The following is a 21,415-nucleotide window of genomic DNA, read 5'->3' on the forward strand; positions in this document are numbered from 1 at the left end:
GTTAAATGAGCTCTCTCATTTACTTTCTTTCCAAAAAGGCCAGCAGACTAAAATTTGGAACAAGTGTTTGCAAATACTAAAAGAAATGTACATTCTACTATCTAACTATTTAACAAAATGTCAGTGCCACATTTCAATAGAAGTAAGATTCTATTAAAGGGACACTGTCAAGTAATTCGGGTTGCAAATGCTTTCTACATGGAATGGAATGGAAATAAATTTTAAAATAAGCACATATAGTCCTGAAGAATATATTACTTCCTTTTTGTCAGTAGTCTGCTTTAATGCACCACCCCTAAAAATAAAAATAGAGTAGAAAAAGTGAGTTTTCATGATGGTTTACAAATCAGTTCTATTCTTCTGGTCTTGAGGATAAGCAAACTGCTAATGCAATTAATTACTGCATTACAAACTGCCACTTACAAGCATAGCATTTCCTTACAGAGAAAGAAAAGGATACAGTAACAAAAACAACTCATACAACCAAAAGAAAAAAGGTAGTATTACAGATGAAGCGATAGAATCACTTTGAAATGTAATTAAAAAAAAAACATAACAAAATCAACACCAAAAAAATAAAACAAAAAAAAAATCCCCAACATTTTTAATCAGTACTGCCGTAGAAAGGCTGGAAACTGCCACACATTTTACAAAGGTAAAACAAAGTACTATGGGACATAATGAGTTTAACAGAAGTTACTGAGAAACTGACCCATAAGCTATTGATCTACCTTAAATAATTTATTTTCTTTTTCCTGCAGTATACCTTCATTGCTTTGATCTTCAGTACAATTCCCCCTCTTTCAGGGCACTCGGCAAGGTGTTTAGCAGTCCCCAGATAACACGCTAAAAAACACAGCTTTTCCTACCTCTGCTTAAAACTGAGCTTTTGAACAGATACACTCTTTTCGTCTTTCCAACCCCTCACTCCTCCTCTTCATTCTCCTTCATTTCTGAATCTATTCTTTCCTTTTATTTATCTTTTTTATCTTCTATCCCTTGAAAGGAGCTGATGAAAAAGTGTTTTGAACATAGCTATTCTTCTTCCTGCTTCTTTTTCTAAAAGAACAAACGTACAAAACACAGTCAAGATATTCTGTGACAGTATAGCTATAACACCATGTTTTTTGAACGTGTACATTTAAGTTGGCCTTGCAGGACAAACAAGCAAATCAAACAAAAACACAAACAAAGTAAAACCCCAAAGAATTTTCTGTTATACTCCAGTCTGATCTTATCTTAAAAATGATGAAGACTACAAATGTCCGCAAGAACTTTATTTAAATGCTATATTATATTTCCTATGAAAATCATCTTTCCTAACCATAGAAAAACACTTTCTTGTGCCAACTGGATCTTCTTTGCTATTCAAGCACAAAAATTTTGCTTTACCAACCAAAACCATGGAGAACAGAACATCTTCTTATGGAGCGCCCTTTTATCGTAGAGCACCCTTAATATTATTGTAGAGTTTTAAATAAGATAATTGAAGTTCATTATTCTATCCTCAACAATGTTAGGATGGGACCTAATATGTTCCAGATCACATTTCCCTTTCTAAAAGTATACACTGATTATTAAATCAGGGAACCCAAAACCTCAAAACTATACCGCTTTCAGTAAAGTTTGTTTTTGTTCTTGCAATAGTAGCCACTAGGAAAAAAAAGCATATTGCAATAAAAACCTGTTTCAGAGTGATCCCTGTACCGCTTCCAGGGACCAGGTCACCCCACATCTTGACAGACCATTCTTCTCCCTCCCTGAACACTTGTGCAGTGTGGTGGACATCAGCACCAACACAAGCAGAGCCCAGCAGGCATCAGGAGGAGGCAGTGGGTGGTGGCACCGATGCCATATGCATGGGTACTTATCTGCCACTAGAGCAGCTCCAGAAACTCCTGCTTCCCCAGGAAGGTTCTCTCTGTCCACCATCTTTCCTTCCCTTTATCTCCCAGATGATGTGGTTGACTGAATGCACCACCGTAGGGTAGAAAGCTCATGCCATTCTCCCTGTGTCTTTCAAGCCACACAGGCACCCTGGAGGGCGCCACCTTGTAAACATTATTTCCACCACTTTAGGTTTCTTTTTGTTTCCCAGGGCTTCATGAGATTTAGTGATTTTGTATCTAGTGATTATTTACTGTTATGTGTTTTTTGCTTGTTAGTAAACTGTTATTTTTTCACTTACATTTACTCGCATGGGTTCCTTATGGGTGGAAAGGGATTGGTTGAAACTAAGAGGAGGTAACTCATTTTAGAGTGTCCAGCTCTTTAAACTGTCTAAAACCAAGACAGTAGTTCTACAGAGCATGAACTTTTACGATTTAGACATAGAGTAACATCTGCAGACTGGGGAAAAGAGCATAAGTCTAACTCATCAGAAAACTTTGCAGGGAAAAACCTTCTTTCTTTACTTTCAAATGTGAAAGTTCAGGGGATTCCTCATAAATTCTTTTTAATCTGAGCACCTTCTTAACATTGGCCACAAAAATACTTTAACTCTGCTTTGCAAAATAAAGACTGCATTTGCTCCTATTTTAAGAGCTTTGACATTCTTAGGTCACTTTACTTCAAAATTTGTTACTTGAAAAATGACATTTTTCTTCTTCTAATGGGTATTTTTCATTTTTATGGAAAATTTTCATTAGATCATCTGCTGTGTAACTTACTAATGTAACTAGACTGAGAGTCCAAGGACTTGAAAAAATATTACAAATATATTTTACAAACAAATTAAGTTAAACAGCACAGGAAGAGGCAGAAGTCATATCTTTACCTACTAACTACAGAGCTTTGATATTAGGTTAAAAATAGAAAAAAAAAAAAAAAGAGGGAAAATGGAGAAGAGCAGCCCAAGTAAAAGAGAAGGTGGCTCTAAATACCCTCATTAGAAGCTATAAAAAGATTACCCTTTTGCAGGACCTATAGGAACAAAATATTATGTCCTCTACAAAAACACCTATATGTATCTTTGGTAAGCAAAAAGTGTTGGTGGGTACGTGTTCACTGTCTGCTGGACACAGGCTATAAGTAATTAGATCCCTAAGAATTAGTCAATTTCACCATTGTTCATAACAAAGCTGTGTGGGTAGGTACACATGTTTAAAGCCCATTAAAACTATTGTGTTTATTATGTCTGCATTGCAATATATTTTCCTATATAAGACAACATAGCTATTAGCTTAATTTGTTTCAATATACTACAATTAATGAAAACTCAGAGGACCTGACATTTACAAAGACTAATATTCCTAATAAATATATACATGCCATGGGTGGCAGTGAAATAACATGTGAACTAGTAATTATTACCCATGTTATTATCCATAAAGGACATAGACCTGCTGAGGTAGTCCAGGGCTCCAAAAGCACCTCTTCTATGAAGACAGGCTGAAAGAGCTGTTCAGCCTGAAGAAAAGTAGAGAAGGCTTTGGGGAGACCTCATTATGGCCTTTCAATACTTAAAGGGGACTTATAAAAAAGATGGGGAAAAATATTTTGGAAGAAGAAATGGTTCTAAATATCAATGAAACATAAGGAAAAAGTTTTTGATAAATAAGGGTACTTAAACACTGGACCAAATTGCCCAGAGAGGCAGTGGATGCCCCATCCCTGGAAACATTCAAGGTCAGGTCATACAGGGCTCTGAGCAAATTGATCTAATTGAGAATGTTCCTGCTCATGGCAGGGAATTCGGACTAGATAACAGTTAAAGGTCCCTTCCAACACAAACTCTTCCATGATTCTGTGGTTCTGTGTTCTCAAAGAGCATGTCTGTGTATGCCTGTGTACCTGCTGTCAGCTTATTATGTAAAAATCAGGAAAAGAATGTATTTCATTATAAAGCATCACCTTAGAAGGTATCCAATCTCTCTTTCATTATTACTTTGCAAATCCTTTAAACAAGTAATTTTGTCATTCGTATTTGCATTAAATAATAATTTCATAAGCGAATTATTTTATAAGTATCTAAATTAAATCTTAGACCATTCTAAATTGCTCATCTCCTTAAAAAAATCTCTATAACATTCTAGAATTACAAGAAGGTTTTCTCTCTTCCAGTAGCTGTATAAAGTAAGATATCTTCATAAAAATCACAGGTTTTATACAATAACATTTATTTAATCTTTCAGCTTTTTTTGTGGAAATTATGCTTTTTTTTATATAACAATATATATCATATTCAGTGTTTCTGGAATAAATGTTTCCCCTTGTTTTCATGGAAACATTTTTGCAACCAGCAACCCTAATCTCACTTCTCTGCTTCAATCGCTTCAAGAAATTGGTGGAAAAACCTCAAGTCAGTATGAATTAACCATGCTTCCTTTGGTACATACATCCAGAAGATGGATCACCTTTTTTGAAGGGTATGTCGCTACTCAGGCATAGCCGCATATTAATTTTTGTTGCATGGATAAATATTACACAAAACCTAAGCCTGTTCACACTCATTTATATTTTAAAATGAATACACTTGCTAATCTTTGAGCATTTTTTTAGTGTCTGCCAAAATTCAGTCATATTCACAGTAACACTTACAAAAAGCAGTTTTCACACTTACATATTTCCATACCTACTTCATCAGCAATAGTTGTCTCCATTGGAGACAAGAAGCTGTCTGACACAGCAAGGCAGTAGAATTCTGCCAAGCATAGTAAAGGGATATATATTAAGTCATCTAACAGTTATTTTTATTGAAAACTAGGATCATGCACCACACAATTCCTTTTCTTGTTAAACTTCTATTTCTGCTTAGCTAAGGCCCTGTAAATTACAATAGCATCTAAAAATAATTGCATTTATCCAGTTAAATTAAAAAGAAATTCAAGCTTATGTCACTGGAAGACAGGGTAAAATATAATATATATTACTCTTAATGAATTGTGCCTGACACATTTTCAAAAATTTCCTCTTAAAATGTAGTTTCCATAAGCAACCTAATAATCTCATCCAGCTCTTTGGCATCCATGCCATTAGGAAGCTTTTCATTTAAACTAGCAAGTAGATTCCCTGCTTAAGCCTCTTCCTTTTTACTTTATGTAAACATAAAAAGCCCCATTATTGTCCCTTTCTTTTTTTGACATTTTCCATCTATAGACTCTTAGTCAGTTAAACAACCACAATTTTTCCACCTAACTGACTTCATCTGTGGCCACATTCTCCCTTCTGAAATGCAATGAGAAGAGATCTTCAGTGATGTCAGGCAAAATATGTTCCATGATGTCAGGCAAAATATGTTCCATTTTTATTCCACATCTGGGGAGATGTGCTTATACAGCCATGACTTGTGTAGCACACAGACAATAATCTTCAGAATCTTTTCTAGAGCAGCAGCTGACATCACTGCTCCATCCTTTATCTGTATTCTAGCTCCAGTATCTTAAAATTTTCTCTAATTATCTCTTGTTTTCCAGGTTATCTCAGTAATTTATTAAGATCTTGCTCATTTCTGATTGCCCTTACTTCACAGGCCTCACTAAAAATAAGCCAAAAGCCCATCTTCAGCTAACATCTCCTGCAACAGCTTCGGCAAAAGGGATAACCATACAGGCTGTGGCTGGTGAAGCCAGTAAAATGACTGTAATGTTTGACAGATGTGACTGAAAAAATGAGACTTGGAAAAGGGCTTGACTTCAATAAGAAGTCAGTTGCTATTGAAATAAACCAGTAGTAGATTCAAAACAAAGAAAAAAAAAAAAAAAAAAAAAAAAAAAACAAAAAAAAAAAAAACAGAAAGATTCTCCACACGTGTCTGTTTGCCAGATGTGGGTGCTAAAATTTTACATTAGTTGAGAAAGAATCTGCCTAAGTTCATGAAAAAGAAATCCAGCAAAGGTTACTTTTTACTAAGGAAATAGAAAGATACTGCCTTTGGCTAAGACAGTTTCTTATTTCCACATTGTAGGAGATTGAGAAAGCATTAGGAATGCCTGCTCAAGACACATATTCTTCATCAAGTATTAATTTCTTGCTGTGAAAGAGATAATAACAGACTAGAACAGACTTCAGTTTAATTCTTATGGCACATCTTACTGCTCTACATAACCTGCAGTTTTCAACCTTCATATGCAGAAACACTACCTAGATATTATGGAAAACCCAAATGCTTGGCACTAAACACACACTGAAATATATATTACATATCATGTATATTTAATTTTCCCAGTCCATGATCCCAAAAAACAAACAAACAAACAAAAAAACAATTTTACTAATATATTATTATCATTCACTTAATAAGCTGTTGTGGTAACTTTATTGTCACAGCTTTATTTAATAGTGATTTTACCTGAAGTAGTATTTTCAAGTAATTTCAATACATTTTGGCTAGAGATTTGAAGCATTACATTGGAAAGAACATCAAAGATCATCAAGTCCACTGCAATGCGAAGGGACACCTTCCTAGGCCAGGTTGCTCAGAGCCCCATCAAACCTGGCTTTGCACACTTCCAGGGATGGGACATCCATCACTTTTCTGGGAAGCTTCAGAGTAAAAAACTTCTTCCTTACGTCTAGTCTAATCCCTTCAACAATATAAAGTCACTGTCCTTTGATAATGTCTTAAGCACCAAGTAGGACACTACCTATTCAGTAAAAAATGTATTTCGACACTTTTTTCATCAGCTCAAAGTCAATTGATTTCAACTAGCATCTAAAAACCTAAGAAAAGTGGTTAGAGGTTTGGAAAGGTTTTGGGTTTGGTTTTTTTCCCCCTGAAATATTTGTAATAAGAAGTCAAAACAGTTTCAAGAGTCAACTGCTCCAAAGATGTGTCACAATAATGCTAATTTACTAGTCTCCTCTAAAAACAACTAATCAAAACAAGCATCTAATGTTCAACTCTGCTACAGCTAAGTCAAACAGATAAAAATTGCAGGGCTTTAGCTGTTAAATATATTTGGTTTTCTTCAGGCCATTCTGATTAGCTTTATAGATAGAAACCTTTGAACTGAAAATAGGTATCTTTAGTCTTCCATCTCTTCTCTCCATTGCATTGTAATGCCCAAGGACATACTCCTAGTAGTATTAACACAGATGTACATTTGGATATGGCATTGCTACATTTTAGCTATCTCATTTTCCCAGCTTATTCATACTTGTGTCTATATTTATCCTTGTGTAAAGACAAATGGGTTGATGTTTCTCTTGAAAATGTTGTTTTCAGCAATGGTCCACTAATGAATATGCTAATCTTTCTACACAAAGGAATTTTCCATTTTTCCCTTGGTAATTAGCTTTTGAAATTGCTGAATTTCAAAGTCCACTACTGTATCCAATTCAAGCTATTGCCTTCAGAGACAAAGAGACTAACTTCTTTTTTTTTAGTGATAAAATATTTGCAAAAAATAATAACCTGCAGAAAAAATGATATTTATCTAGTAAAAGATTCAGATTCAGTTTCTGAACAGAATTGCTAGATGCTGCAAGTCACAACCTTCATTTGTATTTTAAGTGATAAAAGTTCACACTGATTATGGAGGCTGAGTAATTCCATGAAAGAGATACCAACCACAGGCTAATATTTATTTAACATGTAGAAAGATCTTTGGCTGCAAGCTTAAAGTATGTTCTTGAAAATAGAACATGCCCACGCTTTTTTTTATGGATGAACATTTTACTCTTTCAGTTGCATCCAAGTCTGTTCAAGACATCCACCTCTGAGAATTTAAAGTTTACAAATCATCAGCTACTTAATTTCCACATTTTAGTAACCTAATCCTGCAAACATTCAGTCTGCCCTGCCCTTGATTTAGGGATAGCAAAAAACTTCCGTGCAGTTGCAGCTTCTATATCATACCAACGTAGAGCAACAGTATAAAGAGCAAGTAGTGTTTCACTACACTGTAGTATTATTAACAGTGATCTCCAAGACTGCAAAGAGCAGGAGAGAGCTGGCTAGGATAAGAAGACTTCAAAATGACAGGAAAGGGGGGTTGAGATGGAAAATGGGAATATTGAGACAATTCCACAGCCAGAGAAGGAATGATAACTGAGACTGAGACTGAAATGAGAATCAAAATATTCATTTGGGTAATTGGAGTAAAAAAACTCTCACAACTTGACAGGGTACTATGTGTCCTTTCTCCCTAGAATGTGCATATATGAAGTAAAACACATCCATAAAGTATAAAATTGAGACTATTAGATCCCTGAAGTTAAAGTATTTTCTGTGATAGTGTTTATGAGTCACTCAGATCTAGAAAATCCTTAAAGTAGAAAGAGCAACTGCTTCCATACAATTGAACAAGAAAGATTACATTTTCTCCTTTGAAGAGGAGTCAGAAGGAATGAGATTACCTTTCCCAAAACACTAATAAATAAGCCATTGAAAATACAATACTGATTATTCTTCCTGCAAAATATTGAGAGAATGCAAAAATCACTTTTACACAGAGGAAAACACCTAGGGCAATTCCAAGCAAAAAATACAGGCTGGGCAGAGAATTGATCAAGGCCAGCCCTGGTGAGAAAGAGCTGGAGCTGCTGGTTGACAGGAAGCTCAGTGTGAGCTGGCTCACAACCTAGAAAGCCAGTCACATCTTGGCTTGCATCACAAATAGTGTGGTCAGCAGGTCAATGGAGGTGTTTCTGGCCCTCAGAGACCCACCTGGAGTTCTGCATCTAGCTCTGGGACCCCAACAGAAGACCTGCTGAAATGGGTCCACAGAAGGCCAAGAAAAAGATCAAGAGGGTGGATGACCTCTCCTGTGGAGATAGGCTAGGAGAGTTGGGGTTGCTCAGCCTGGAGAAGAGAAAGCTTCAGGGAGACCTTATGGCACCTTCCATTACCTAAAGGGGGCTACAAGAAAGATGATAAGGCTTCAAACTGAAAGAGGGTAGGTCTAGGTTATATAAGAAAGAAAATCTTCATCCTGAGGGTCATAGGACACTGGAACAGGTTGCTTAGAGAAGTGTAGATATTCCTGGAAATTCCAGACATTCCTGGAAATGTTCAAGGTCAGATTGGACATAGCCTCGAGCAACCTGGTCTAGTGAAAGACCATGTCCATGGTAGGGTGTTGGACTAAATTATCCATAAAGCCCCTTCCAACCTTTCTATGATTCTATGAACACTAAGACCAAATGCTTAGCAAACAAAACAGGAATGATGGTGTATCTAATATGTATTTATATATGATAAAAAATATGTAGGCTTAATCCCATTATTGTTGGCAGCAAATATTAGATTTTAACCTGAGTACCTTCAGAAGAAAAACTGTACCTTTAAGAAAGCAGCATAATACAAGCTGGCCAGATCAAGATATCCTGCTACTGGCTTTTTTTAGCATGTTTTTCCTCTCAATGACTTTGCAGCACTACCTCTAGAGATCAGATATGGTCTCTGAGGATAAATTAAGATTGAATGAGTTTGAGGGAGGTTCTCTGGTCCAATTCCATCTCCACACAGGACCAGATTCAAAACTACATCTGACTGAAATCATAATTCACCCTTCAGGGAATGTCTTCCTTGTAATATGAGAATATCCACATAGCTGGAGGCAACCAAAGCTGTCAAGCCTTTTGACATGGGTATCAATGGCAAAAGTTGTTTTGGCAAACTCCAATGAAGGGAATGAAAGGTCAAAATTAGCTTTGGGTTTGAGCCTTATAGCACTTATTTAAAAATATATTTTCTGAGACTAATGGTCTTCAGTTTGGCTTCTGTTACAGCATCAGAGAAACCTCATATTTACAAACCTGTTAAAATATGTTGTTTCAAAGGTTGAGTTTTGCATGCAACAAATATTCTGTTACTAGTCTAATACCAAAATCAGAAAGAAATATAATGCTCCCCACAACTGAGTCCATACATAGTTACCATCAGCATTTAAAATTTTCCCAGTAAGTATTTTTTTTTCAGAGAAGGTTTGCAAAATTCCAGATTTTAAAAAATAAAAAATAAATATTTTTAAAAAATAATCAGCATGTCTAATTTTTCTGAAAACAAAAAAAACACAGAAATATTTAGTGTTTTAATTTTACTATTATAGACATTTTCCTGTCAAATAGTTTCTTTTATTAACAATATTCAAATGCATTTAAGGCTTGGTAGAAAAATCAGTCTGAAAATTAAGATACTATATCACCAACTCACACGTATTGAGTTAATTTTGGCAGATAACAGGCTCTGAAAACAGCAGTTTATAATGGAAATGATGACACCGTATCAGCGAGAAAGGCACCACTACAAAAAAACATTCAAAATAATTCTTTTCAGTGGAGTGGAATATGGCAGTTTGTGAGCAGGAATGTGGAGAAACTCTTACATGCCACTTTTCTCATGCCTTTGGGAAAAATAAACTAAAAATCCTTTCAATTAAAGGGCTACTCTAACGATTAATGCAAGTAAACCCAAAGACTGATTATCAATAAGTAATATACAAAGCACAAAAAAGTTCCTCTATAGAAAAAGAAATTCTGCTAAGCTATTTCAACATAGGATCTGTTCTCAAAATGACCTGATCATGAAGCAAGCCACTGAAGTGTGTTTACCTGTTTCCTGACTTGCTCTTCTTTCTATTCCTTTCCTGTCCCAAAGCCATTGTTGTCTAAATAACAAAGGTACTCCATGTTTATGTATTATAGCTATTGGGTGACCACATCTTTCCTCATTGTACAGTATATTGCATTCTCTGTAATGCCAGTCATTATTCTTCCTGACTTCACTAACTTTTTCTAGCTGAAGCATTTAAGATTAATGAGGCGTTTGTTCTCAATCAAGGCACTTTATATGAATTCAGTTTCACTTTCTGGATCCATGCAGATGACTTATTTAATATCATTTTATTTTTTTATATTTTTGGGGGGATTGATTTATGGCCATTTTTGTCCATTAGCATAGACCATTCTGCATCACTTTTCTCTTTTGTCAATAACTGTTATCAGGACCTACTGCCTAGTAGAATATAAAGATGTATTATGTATCATAAATGCAGGTATATTCTAGAGGATGAAAATTTGACATAATTTGGCATATTGTAAAGCATACTACTTCAGCTACTTAAAGATGCTGAAACTGCAAGAAAACAGTACGCTTCTGAATCTCAAAATCGGTTTCCTCTCATAATATAAACTGCAATAGTCATCAAGGAAATGTCTGGCTCTGTCAATCTAAATCGATATAGGTATTTTTCTGTTTCCATATTTTAATGATATTCATAGTTGGGATCTGCACATAATAAAGTTTGATTTAGCTATTAAGACAATTCTCATTCCTACAGTGCTCTCATGCTTCATTGCTTTGCAAAGTCATACTACTATACAAAAGCTTAATAGAGACCAAATTTTCCATGAAGTTAACGTAACTGCTATGATTTTAAGAAAGTATAATTTAACATAATTTAAAACAATTTTTGTAAGCAGAAGAATGAAAAGGAATTTTTCCTCCTAAGAAATCAACTCTGAAACAAGGTTGTACCAATATTGCATAACTTCCATTATATTCCTCATTACACAAAACTTTCTCTTTCCTTGTTTTCCAATCAACCTTCTCTTCAGGATTTAATGCCTTAGCCAGAAGGGAATTTCTCAGATGGGTCATCTTCAGCTTAATCTCCTTCTCTTAGGAATCAATATGAAGTGTAGGGAAAACAATTTCAAACATCCAGGAAGCTGGACTTTCAGGAAGTCGGTATTTCGTAGTAACTAAATCTTCCCATATTGAGCACTCTTCTGAGATAAAAAAAAGTAAATTTTGGAAGACATGTGTGTATATAATTCCCACAGAGAGCCAAATCTGTTTCAGATCTTCTGCAACAGCTGCAGTTTTTTAGGAATTATTATCCAAAGCAAAAATTTAGATGAATGTGATTTTTTATTTAATTCATGTAGAAACTTGAAGTCTCAACTGTGTCAGCTGGCATGTAGAATACGCTCACACTATATTCCCTACAGTAAAAAAAAAAAAAGGTTGTGGAAATAAGGAATTTTCTTTATTTGCATCTCCCTCTCCAGAGAGACTTATGGTACTACACAGCAAGTTAAAATACAATTAAAATAATATATGTAAATCAACAGGTATAGGAAACACATTTTGTGTTTAGTCTTGGTCAAAAAAGGTGTAGCCAGGCTGGAGAGGTCCAGAGAAGGGCCATATAGATAACCAAAGGACTGGGAAGTCATTTGTTTGGCCATGAGTAAAGGCTTAGGGGAGACTTGAAAAGGTTCCAGTATTTAAAGATGGAGATTCCCTTTCCTACAAGGAGTCACATGGAAAATATGAAGGGTAATGGGTAGAAGTTATTTCTGGAGACAATCTGATTAGACACAAGAGGAAAAAATTTCACAGCAAAAACTATTGCAATAATCTCCCAAGAGAACCAGTGAGTTTTCCCACGTTGGACACTTGTAATTCATCTGAACAGGGTGTTAGGCTGTCTTGTCTAGATATTGCCAAGAGACGTTGGACCAGGCGATCTTTGAGGTCCTCATCCAACCTGATATTCCATGATTATATGAAAAAATTATGAAAATTTAAAAATTGATTCAGAAAAGAAACATACGCATTTAATTCAAAGGAAGCATAAAACTTTAGGCTGAAGGTTGGTAGGACTAACTTGAATTGCTGATTTTTTAAAAGGGAAGGTAGCACTTTGAGATAGCAATATATTTAATAAACTTGTCATTTTTAATATACAGAAGATTGGTTAAAAGAGAACCATATTATCTTAAGTATAATTCTAGGATTAGATAAAAGAATTGTACTATTTTCAAGTGAAAGCTGTTAGGATAATCTAAGGTTATCATCCAAACTCTGAAGGGACAGAGACATTATCCTAAAATGACAAATACGATGAAATACGTACCAGCAATTATTATCATGCGGATGTCACGACTGAGGTTCCACACTAACAAAAATATACTAGCATATTTAAGATGGATACTGAATTAATAAATTTTTCCCCAAAGACAACTACAGCCACATTGTTTGCAATGAATAATACTATCCAAAAAAGCAAAAGAGAATTATAGAAAAAACACAGTTCAGTATCTATTTTATCATTCTGCCTCAAGGCACAATCAAGTCTTCTTCAACTATTCCTGAAAAATGTTTCCATAATATGTTTTTAAAAATATTAAAGGAGTAGCTTCTATAAAATCTCTATGTATCTGTCATTCACTAGTTTTAGAAATAAAAATTATTAAAAATTCCTGATATTAATATTAACTTCTCCTGATGCAGCTTAAAGTCTCTACAAGTCATCTTGTCCCTAAAAGACAAGAAAGACATACCCTTTCTTACAAGGAGTCACGTGGAAAATATGAAGGGTAAAGGGTACAAGTTATTCCTAGAGACAATCTGACTAGACACAAGAGGAAAAAATTACAGAATGGTAATTGCTTATGTTACTCTTCATTATACGCACATAATTTTACATTACAAAATGTGACTTTTTTTTCTTTCTACCTTCTCCTCATTATACGAAGAAGATTACATCTTTTCAATCCTCACTTATGGAATGATTGACATCTATCAGGAATGATTAAAAGAATTTTGGTTTCTTGCAATTTCAGTTGCAACGCTTGTATCTTCCATCATGGTTTTTTTCAACATTTCATGTCTACTGTTACAATTCTTCAGCTGGATTCTTATCAAAGCTGAAAAGAGCAGAAAGATTGCTCCATGGATTTTTTTCAGGCTTTGCTTCTAGTACAAAGCTTAAGCATCCCTTGTATGATTTTTCAGATTCTACGGAACTGCTGACATATTCACTTTGTGACCAGAGTGGTCATAACTGCAGTGGGCAACAGGAACTACTGCTTAGGTAGAGTCTGACATATTATGTGTGCATAGCCGACAACTTGTAAGTACTCTCCCTGTCTCTGCTGAACTTCATATGATTTATTTTTCAATAAAGTTTAACACTTTGGTAGCATCACCTTACATTAACTCCCCTAGTTCCTGTGCAGTCATCTTAAACAGCTTAAAGTAGACCAGTTTAGATTTCCACAAGCACACTCCAGAAACTGTAGAGAAGGTGCAGTGTATTTCTTTATAAGTTAGCTAACAAGAAGATAGTAGGACTGAAAGAGAGCACCATTTTCAGCATGCAAAGAGTTGACAATATGTGTTATTGGACATCTGGATAGTTGGATAATTTTTTTAATGTAAGCTTTACCTTTCATATATTTAACTGAATAGCTGTAATTTTTTGTGTGTATTGGTTTTGTACAGTTTAATTGCTAAAGCTACAAAATCATCTTTCTGTAGTTCTGTTTTGGTAACCTGAAGGAAGTGAATTTGTACCCCAAGAGAGTCCTTCATTCAGATATACTTGTGGAATAAAGTTCCATTCTTAATGCCTTAAGTCATCATTAGGTTGGAAAGTTTTAATGAAATATTGAAGATTGAATAAACCTCTAGACTAGTGTTCTGCTTACTTACAAACTTGCCCTCTTGTCTGCTGTCTTTTAGTCTTTGTTACTACATGTCATTCACATGCAAACGTGAACTGTTCTTTTTCACCTGCAAGATGTAGGTGTAATAGATAGTAGTCATCCGCTACCCAAGATAATTAGCAGAAATCCAGCTGTTTCAGGGAGGTGAATAATGCTTTGTAAAATACATACACGTGAATGATAAAAACTTCACTTTTTTAATAATATGGTCTTTCAAAAGTTTTGACATGCTGATCTTAAACTAATAGCAGTCTCAGAGCTATTAGTGATTACAAGAGTTTGCAGAGCTTAGGTGAGGTGACATCAGCCTGGAAAATGTATTGTTGTTTTTTAAAAAGACGCGAAATGGGTGACGCGAGGCAGCAGGTGTCAATCTCTCTCAGATAACAAGAAACATATTGAACAAGTGCTGAATCAATCAATTTCTAAAAACCTAGACAATAACAGAATACAAACAGGTATCTACTGAAGAACAGGCCACTGACTTTTTTGCTGTGGCAGATCATGGGAGTAAAGAATAAGCAAAGGATTTCAAGAATCCTAACCCTTCAGATGCTTTTGATGGTGTTTTAAATTCTGATATTGGCAGTGGCAGAAGAGAAATGATGAAAATAATATTTGCCAAACACATAGCAATATGGATGTGCTGTCAACTTTAATATCTCAGACCACCAACTCATCAGACTCTTAACCATTAAGACAATAAATTTCTGGGCATCATTTGCTGATTACTTTTCATGTCATTATGGAGCATATGTGGAAATCTAAACTGGTCTACTTTAAGCTGTTTAAGATGACTGCACAGGAACTAGGGGAGTTAATGTAAGGTGATGCTACCAAAGTGTTGAACTTTATTGAAAAATAAATCATATGAAGTTCAGCAGAGAAAGGGAGAGTACTTATGAGTTGTCAGCCTTGCAAACATAATATGGTAGACTCTACCTAAGCAGTAGTTCCTGTTGCCCACTGCAGTTGTGACCACTCTCGTCACAAAGTGAACGTCAGCAGTTCTAAAACCTCATCACATAAAATTTTCATTCAGCCAACTCCCATATGGAATTGATATATCTTTCACTACTTCATGTCATCTCTTGAAATAATCTGGCTAAAAAACTAATTTCCCTTAAATTCGTATTTTCCTTATTATCAGAAACCTATATGCATCATATGAGAATAACCCCAAACTTATTCAGTAAAATGTGAATAACTCTTCTCAAATTAATGTTTTTCACAGGTGTTAGTATAAATGACTCACCAGACACTTCACTGTTGTTCTTATCATTCACTTACTGCTGCCATCTAAATGACCACTTCAAGATTATTTGTAACCTTAAAATCTTAAAACAATTTTAGAATCCTTTCTACAACACATAATTAACAAATTTTAAGACTGGATTTTGTTCGATGATTTTTTCAGTGACTTTTAAAAAATGTACTAGAGTCAAAAGACACCCATTATTTCCACTCAAAAGTGTTATTTTTATATTGCAGTTAATATTAGGTCCCAAGGCAACATCTTTAATTTTTCAGTGTCTTTAACAAAAAATATGTGATTTAGTCATAAATGGTATTTCATGAATAAGGAATTGATCCTTAGAACTCCCTTATTTCCAAATCATAGCTTCAATGTCCCTGAAAGAAATTACAATTTTTAAATTTTTGATAGAGTAGCAGGGCTTTCTAGCCCCGTTTGTTAACTGATAATTAAATTCTGAGCTCATAGCAACAGACTTACACTTTTCCCCTTTATATTCCCCTGAATCTAGAACAATCATCACGAAAGTATTTCAGAAGTTCCTCAAATTCACAACTGTCTGAAAAGGAAGCTATAAGAGGGTATTCTGGTAACCAATTAAAGACGAAAATTGGATTCTACCTATTTAGGAGAAATCTCATTTTTTGTCTCTTTTACATGCATTTTAATTTTCAGTTGTTTACTCTAACAATGTTTTTCACAAAACTGTATCCTGTTAGCCAATCCTTTTCGTGAGTCTATGAAACTACTCCAAGTTTGTCTATCAAAATGCCATTACATTTTGCACTGAAATATTCTTCTATTTTACAAATTGTTTTTCCCCAGCAATCATGATCAGAAAAAATACACAGGCTACATACCACATGAAATAATGCATATGCTACCTTTTTTTTCCTCCCTTAATCTCTAGTGTGTTAGATAGCCAAACAACTTACAGCTGTCTAGGCTTCTTTTCTGCATTGAGAACACAACCACTCGTTATGGATTTCATGAGAAGGAACACCGTAGCAACCTAGAATAAGACAGCTAGATTGATTATTATATTCTGCCTTTTTATCAATGATGTTAATACAGTTCAATTATACATAAACCTTAATAAAACACTTCTGTCCTGTGACAAAGGACACTTTTACAATCTAGGCTTACTGCTAACGTCATAGTCTGTAAAATATATCTTCTCAAAACCTAAATAAAAAGAACCCACAAAAACCTCCATAAGAGAACCAAAACAAAACCCCAGCAAATAAAAATTCCAAGAACCCAAAAAAACCATAATCACAACGAAGTTCTTATTTTTGTTATTGCAATATCATATCACCAACTCTCCCTGAAGTAAAAATTTGACTTAATGTACTGACATTTATTCTGGGCAAATATACCATATTTCCAAATATCTCATAGACCTTTTAGACTTAACTATTACAGTTCTATAGTCTTTGGGAGATACTGCAGAAAAATCCGTGCATTCATCAGTTACTCTTGCAATAAAAAAAGAATGCTAAGTGAAGGAAAATACTGCATCCCCAAATTTAAGAGCAATATTCACAAGTCCTCCAGGAGAATTTCACCCTAACTACTTAATAAGGACACACTAGCATTGCATAGTGTTTTAAAATAGAGAAGCAAAAGAGCAATTAAATCATTAGGTCAGAAAAAAGAATCAAAAGTTTGGGATCATTGAAAGTTTACAAGACAGTTAATTCTTCAGTATTTTCACAGCAACCGTAAGTTACAGAAAATGTAACACAGTTTTCAAAAAAAATTAGCCAGTGATTGAAGCATTACAAATGGAAGAGTTCTTCAAGTACTTTTAAAGACATGCTAGAAGCCTAGCTTACTATTATTTATCAATAAAACAAAATTTAGAATTACATTTCTGGCAACAGAACAATTGGATTATTTACTTGCATGAACCCGTATGCAACACTTTGCACATGAAATCAGAAGACTTGTTCCATCTTCTTCAACAAAGGCATTTGATGGATAGTTTTCGGTGTTTTCTTCACTATAAATAAAACACATCTCTGGAATAAAAGGTTTAGTCTTCACATTTTCTGTCATCAGTGTTTCTGCTGAGTTTGCTTCACTGAAAGTAGGACTTTCTTCATCCTGATTGTCTGGCTGGAAAATAAACAAAATCTATATTTTACTAAAAGAGAGTCCTGCTCTTCCTTTTGACAGTGATGAAACTATTCCACCCCTCCCAAATTTCGTACTAAGTGCAACAGTTTCATGAGAAAATTAACTGCTTCTAAGTATTTATCATAGTCATCCTACCTTGATCGTTCCAAATAACTGTGACATCTGGAATAGCACTCAGCCTGCAAACCAGTGTTATTGCAGTGGTGTTCAATGGTACTGTACCTCTTGGGCCATTTAACTCAGTCCAGTCCAATAAAGGCTTTCTTCCTAGTTCCCACACTGAGGAAATTCCAGTTTAGCACCTTCCAAATTAGCAATATAGTACTACAACACCATTTTTACTTGCCATTTGACACAGTAATTCCACAAGACAGTGTCAAACAGTGCTCTGCATTAGACTGTTTCTGAGGGAATATTTTTCCTGAGAAGGCTTAAGTACTGTGAAAACACTTATTTCCTCAACACTGAACAAAGGCAGCATAAAATAGGCTCTGATAAAAAGTATTTGGAGATGGATATGTAAGGAAATAGCTAGAAGATACAAACCTACCTGGGTTCATGTAAGAGCCCATCTGAAGCCCCTTGTTCTCCAATCTGCCTTCCGATTGCCACGAGAAAGAATCCCTTCCCCCACTGCAGTTCCGGCTTAGAACAGGACACAGTGCAGGTGGAACCACTGAACCATCATGCTAGCTGTTCCAAACACGGCCTGGCAAGAACTTGGCAAGGAGTTGGCAAGAACTTGGCAAAGACCTGACATGGACCCAGCATGGGACAGCCTGATGCGCAGCCTGCTTCTAATCTCCGTTCTTAAGCCGAATGAACTTTTGGGGGGACTCCCGTGGTCCTTCATTGAAGACCCCTCATCTGCCTCGTTACCACTGTGACGAACAAAGAATGAGAACCCTCCTCCCAAGGACTGAGACTGAGACCCCTACTATAGGGAGGAGTGGAATTTGGTGGTCTGACCACTAATGACATGACCTGTTTTCCTTCAGTAATTTCAATGGACTTATTCTTTATTTTATTCGCCTTGCTTTGGTGGTTTCTGTGGACTCACCTGTTCCCTCGTGGCGATTACAATGGACTTTCATTGTTACACTTGTTCCCCCCTCTTTCCTCTGTGGACTATAACTGGACCCCCGAGTCGACCAGAACTTCGGAGACGCCCCCGACACGACAGACGGATTCCCATCGTCTGGACCACTGAGGATCTCGCCTGTGTTGGTAGCTATTTCCATTCCCCTCTTCTCTCTCCCTCTCTATTCTTTTATCTCCTTTCTGATCCCCACTATCGCATTTACTGTTTTGGCCCATAATAAAGGTGCATTTGTTGTGATTAACTGATAGTCCCTTGTTGTTTGCCTTTTGTACTTTTGGGATCGGTGAAAAGAACCATCACGACACCCCGCAATAAGCGGATTGTGACAGTTCATCACACCTAAAAGTGTAATATCAAGGGAAAATACACACACACACTAAGACAAACCCAGCAAAAATGGTAGTAAGAGGCGTACAGTGTCTGCAGCCAAGGATAGATACAGGTGAACGAAGTATCTGTTTCTAATTTTAATGCCAGTGATTTTATTTATCTCTCTTACAAATGAAATGCGTAAGTGTATCTTTTTTATAATTTCTTGGAAATTAAGTAGCCAGGCAGCTATTTCACACTTCATCCAGAGATGAAGCTGTGAGAATCTTGCTTACCCTATAGTATGGCATGAGAAGAGTGCAAACGGCACAGTGAGGTTCCTTTTTTGCACAAGCTGCATTGTATTCTTTTTCAGCATTGAAACTGGGTAGTCTTGTCTGCCACAGGCAGACCAGAGGCTTGGCCCATGCCTCTGACTCTTGAACTTTCTCTTCAATTAAGGTAGTCTCAGGCAGCTCTAAAAGAAAGCAAACAATGTCTACATTATAGTCACTGAATGAAGATAAACAACAATTAATCTGTCATGTGTGCTAACAAAGATAAAACAATCTTACAAGTCTGTGAACAAATACGGATGCAGAAGTCTAAAAGAATGTTGTGTAAGGAAGAACCCACAATTAAATGCCCTGACATCTCTGTCATGAGCTGATTGCTTCACTTAAAGCATAAATAGCCCTACCATTTACAATTTGTATTTGTATCAACAACATTATGTCTCACTCTCCCACTGTCTCTTTAATGCCTCCAAATTCTATCCCCTCTCCCTCCATGCACACGGCCCTAAATTCCTTATAGATGGAAGATATTGTGTCCCAGCAGCAGTGCCAGACAAATCACTCCACTCGCACAGGATGGCACCTCACAAACTCTTCATGGAGAGTGACACTCATTTTCCAAAGGGGAAAAAAAGGCAAACATTATAGTCAGGGAGTAATGGGGAACAATCAGATCTAAGAAGCAGAGAGAGACATGCATGCTGAATCCTTACGTGCCTTATTAAATCAAAATGGCACTGTAAGTGTCAATCAAAATTATGTGAATGAGGAAAGGAAAATGTGAAAATATTTGAATTAAACATTCAGTCAACAGAAATAATCTATAGCATACTGTCCTTTTCTAATGATGTATTTAAGAAAAACCGTTCACTTCAGAAGAAGAAAATTCCAATACAGAGAAACATTTAAGTACATTAAGCTGATTCATCACATTCCTTCAGCCCACGACTGCTTTCTCCACTTTATGAAAAAGCAGAGGCTTTATGGATCTCCTATGATAAACATCACACATTGCTACAAAATCACTATAAAATCCACAACATTTTTATCAGTGTTGAATAAAATATCGACTAAAATCTTTGTGTACAAGCAAGCCAAATGTAATAAATTTATATATATCTATATATATATCCTGTATGTGATTTTTAATAATTTTTTATAGTTTCTCAAAAGAACTAATAACAATTCAATAAACATTTGCCAATAATCTGGGTAGAAGGGCACAAAGAAAACAACTGCAAAAAAGCTGTCAATATCTAGCAGCAGAGCTTTCGGTTGAAAAACTTAGCTATATTAGCTTCAAAAGAACACCAGTGAAAAAACGGCTGAACACAAGGAGAAGAAGAGCATATGAAATGCCAGCATAACTTTTATAACTTTTTGAACTATTTACTTTGGAAGTTAAAAGCTTAACAAAGTTTTTGCTTAAAAAATCTGTTCAATCATATTTTTTCTACTGCTTGCAATTTTAAAGAACTGTAAAACACATAGCTCTGGAAGTTATTTCTCTAGTTCTCTTCCTATCTATTTAAATTTTCCTTTAAAGAATCATCTTACAAGTAGCTTCAGCCATACAGGTATTTTTTAAAATTTTTCCTTTTACATTATTTTCCTTCAGGAGCTTGTACTCATTATTGTAGATATTTTCATTATTGTGACCTCACAGAAAATTCAGAGCTTGATTCTCCCTTATGAAAAAAACAAAGAGGCACACAGAATGTGTTTGTGTTACCTTCCATACCCATTATCCCCTTTAAAACTGACATCCTTTGATTGAACCATCCTTACCACCACTAAATAATTCTCCCGTGATAGTTGAAGACTTTGCCCAACCTCAGCCTATAATGCTCTTCTTTATTAAAAAATCCATCTTCATATTTGTAGTCCTGAAACCAATTCTGGCTCATATGA

At 35.5% G+C, this 21,415-nt stretch overlaps 1 protein-coding gene across 1 annotated transcript in view; it reads right to left on the reverse strand.

The window, feature by feature from the left end:
- The window catches only part of LOC137465341 (lysine-specific demethylase 4C-like), a 117,836-nt gene that overhangs the window by 75,825 nt on the left and 20,596 nt on the right, over positions 1-21,415 (reverse strand). The window contains 4 exon segments of the mRNA XM_068177359.1: positions 10,495-10,550; positions 16,591-16,667; positions 17,560-17,776; positions 19,505-19,686. Of these exon segments, the coding sequence (XP_068033460.1) occupies positions 10,495-10,550; positions 16,591-16,667; positions 17,560-17,776; positions 19,505-19,686 (532 nt within the window).

Source organism: Anomalospiza imberbis, chromosome Z, assembly GCF_031753505.1.
Source record: "Anomalospiza imberbis isolate Cuckoo-Finch-1a 21T00152 chromosome Z, ASM3175350v1, whole genome shotgun sequence".
Taxonomy (NCBI): domain Eukaryota; kingdom Metazoa; phylum Chordata; class Aves; order Passeriformes; family Viduidae; genus Anomalospiza; species Anomalospiza imberbis.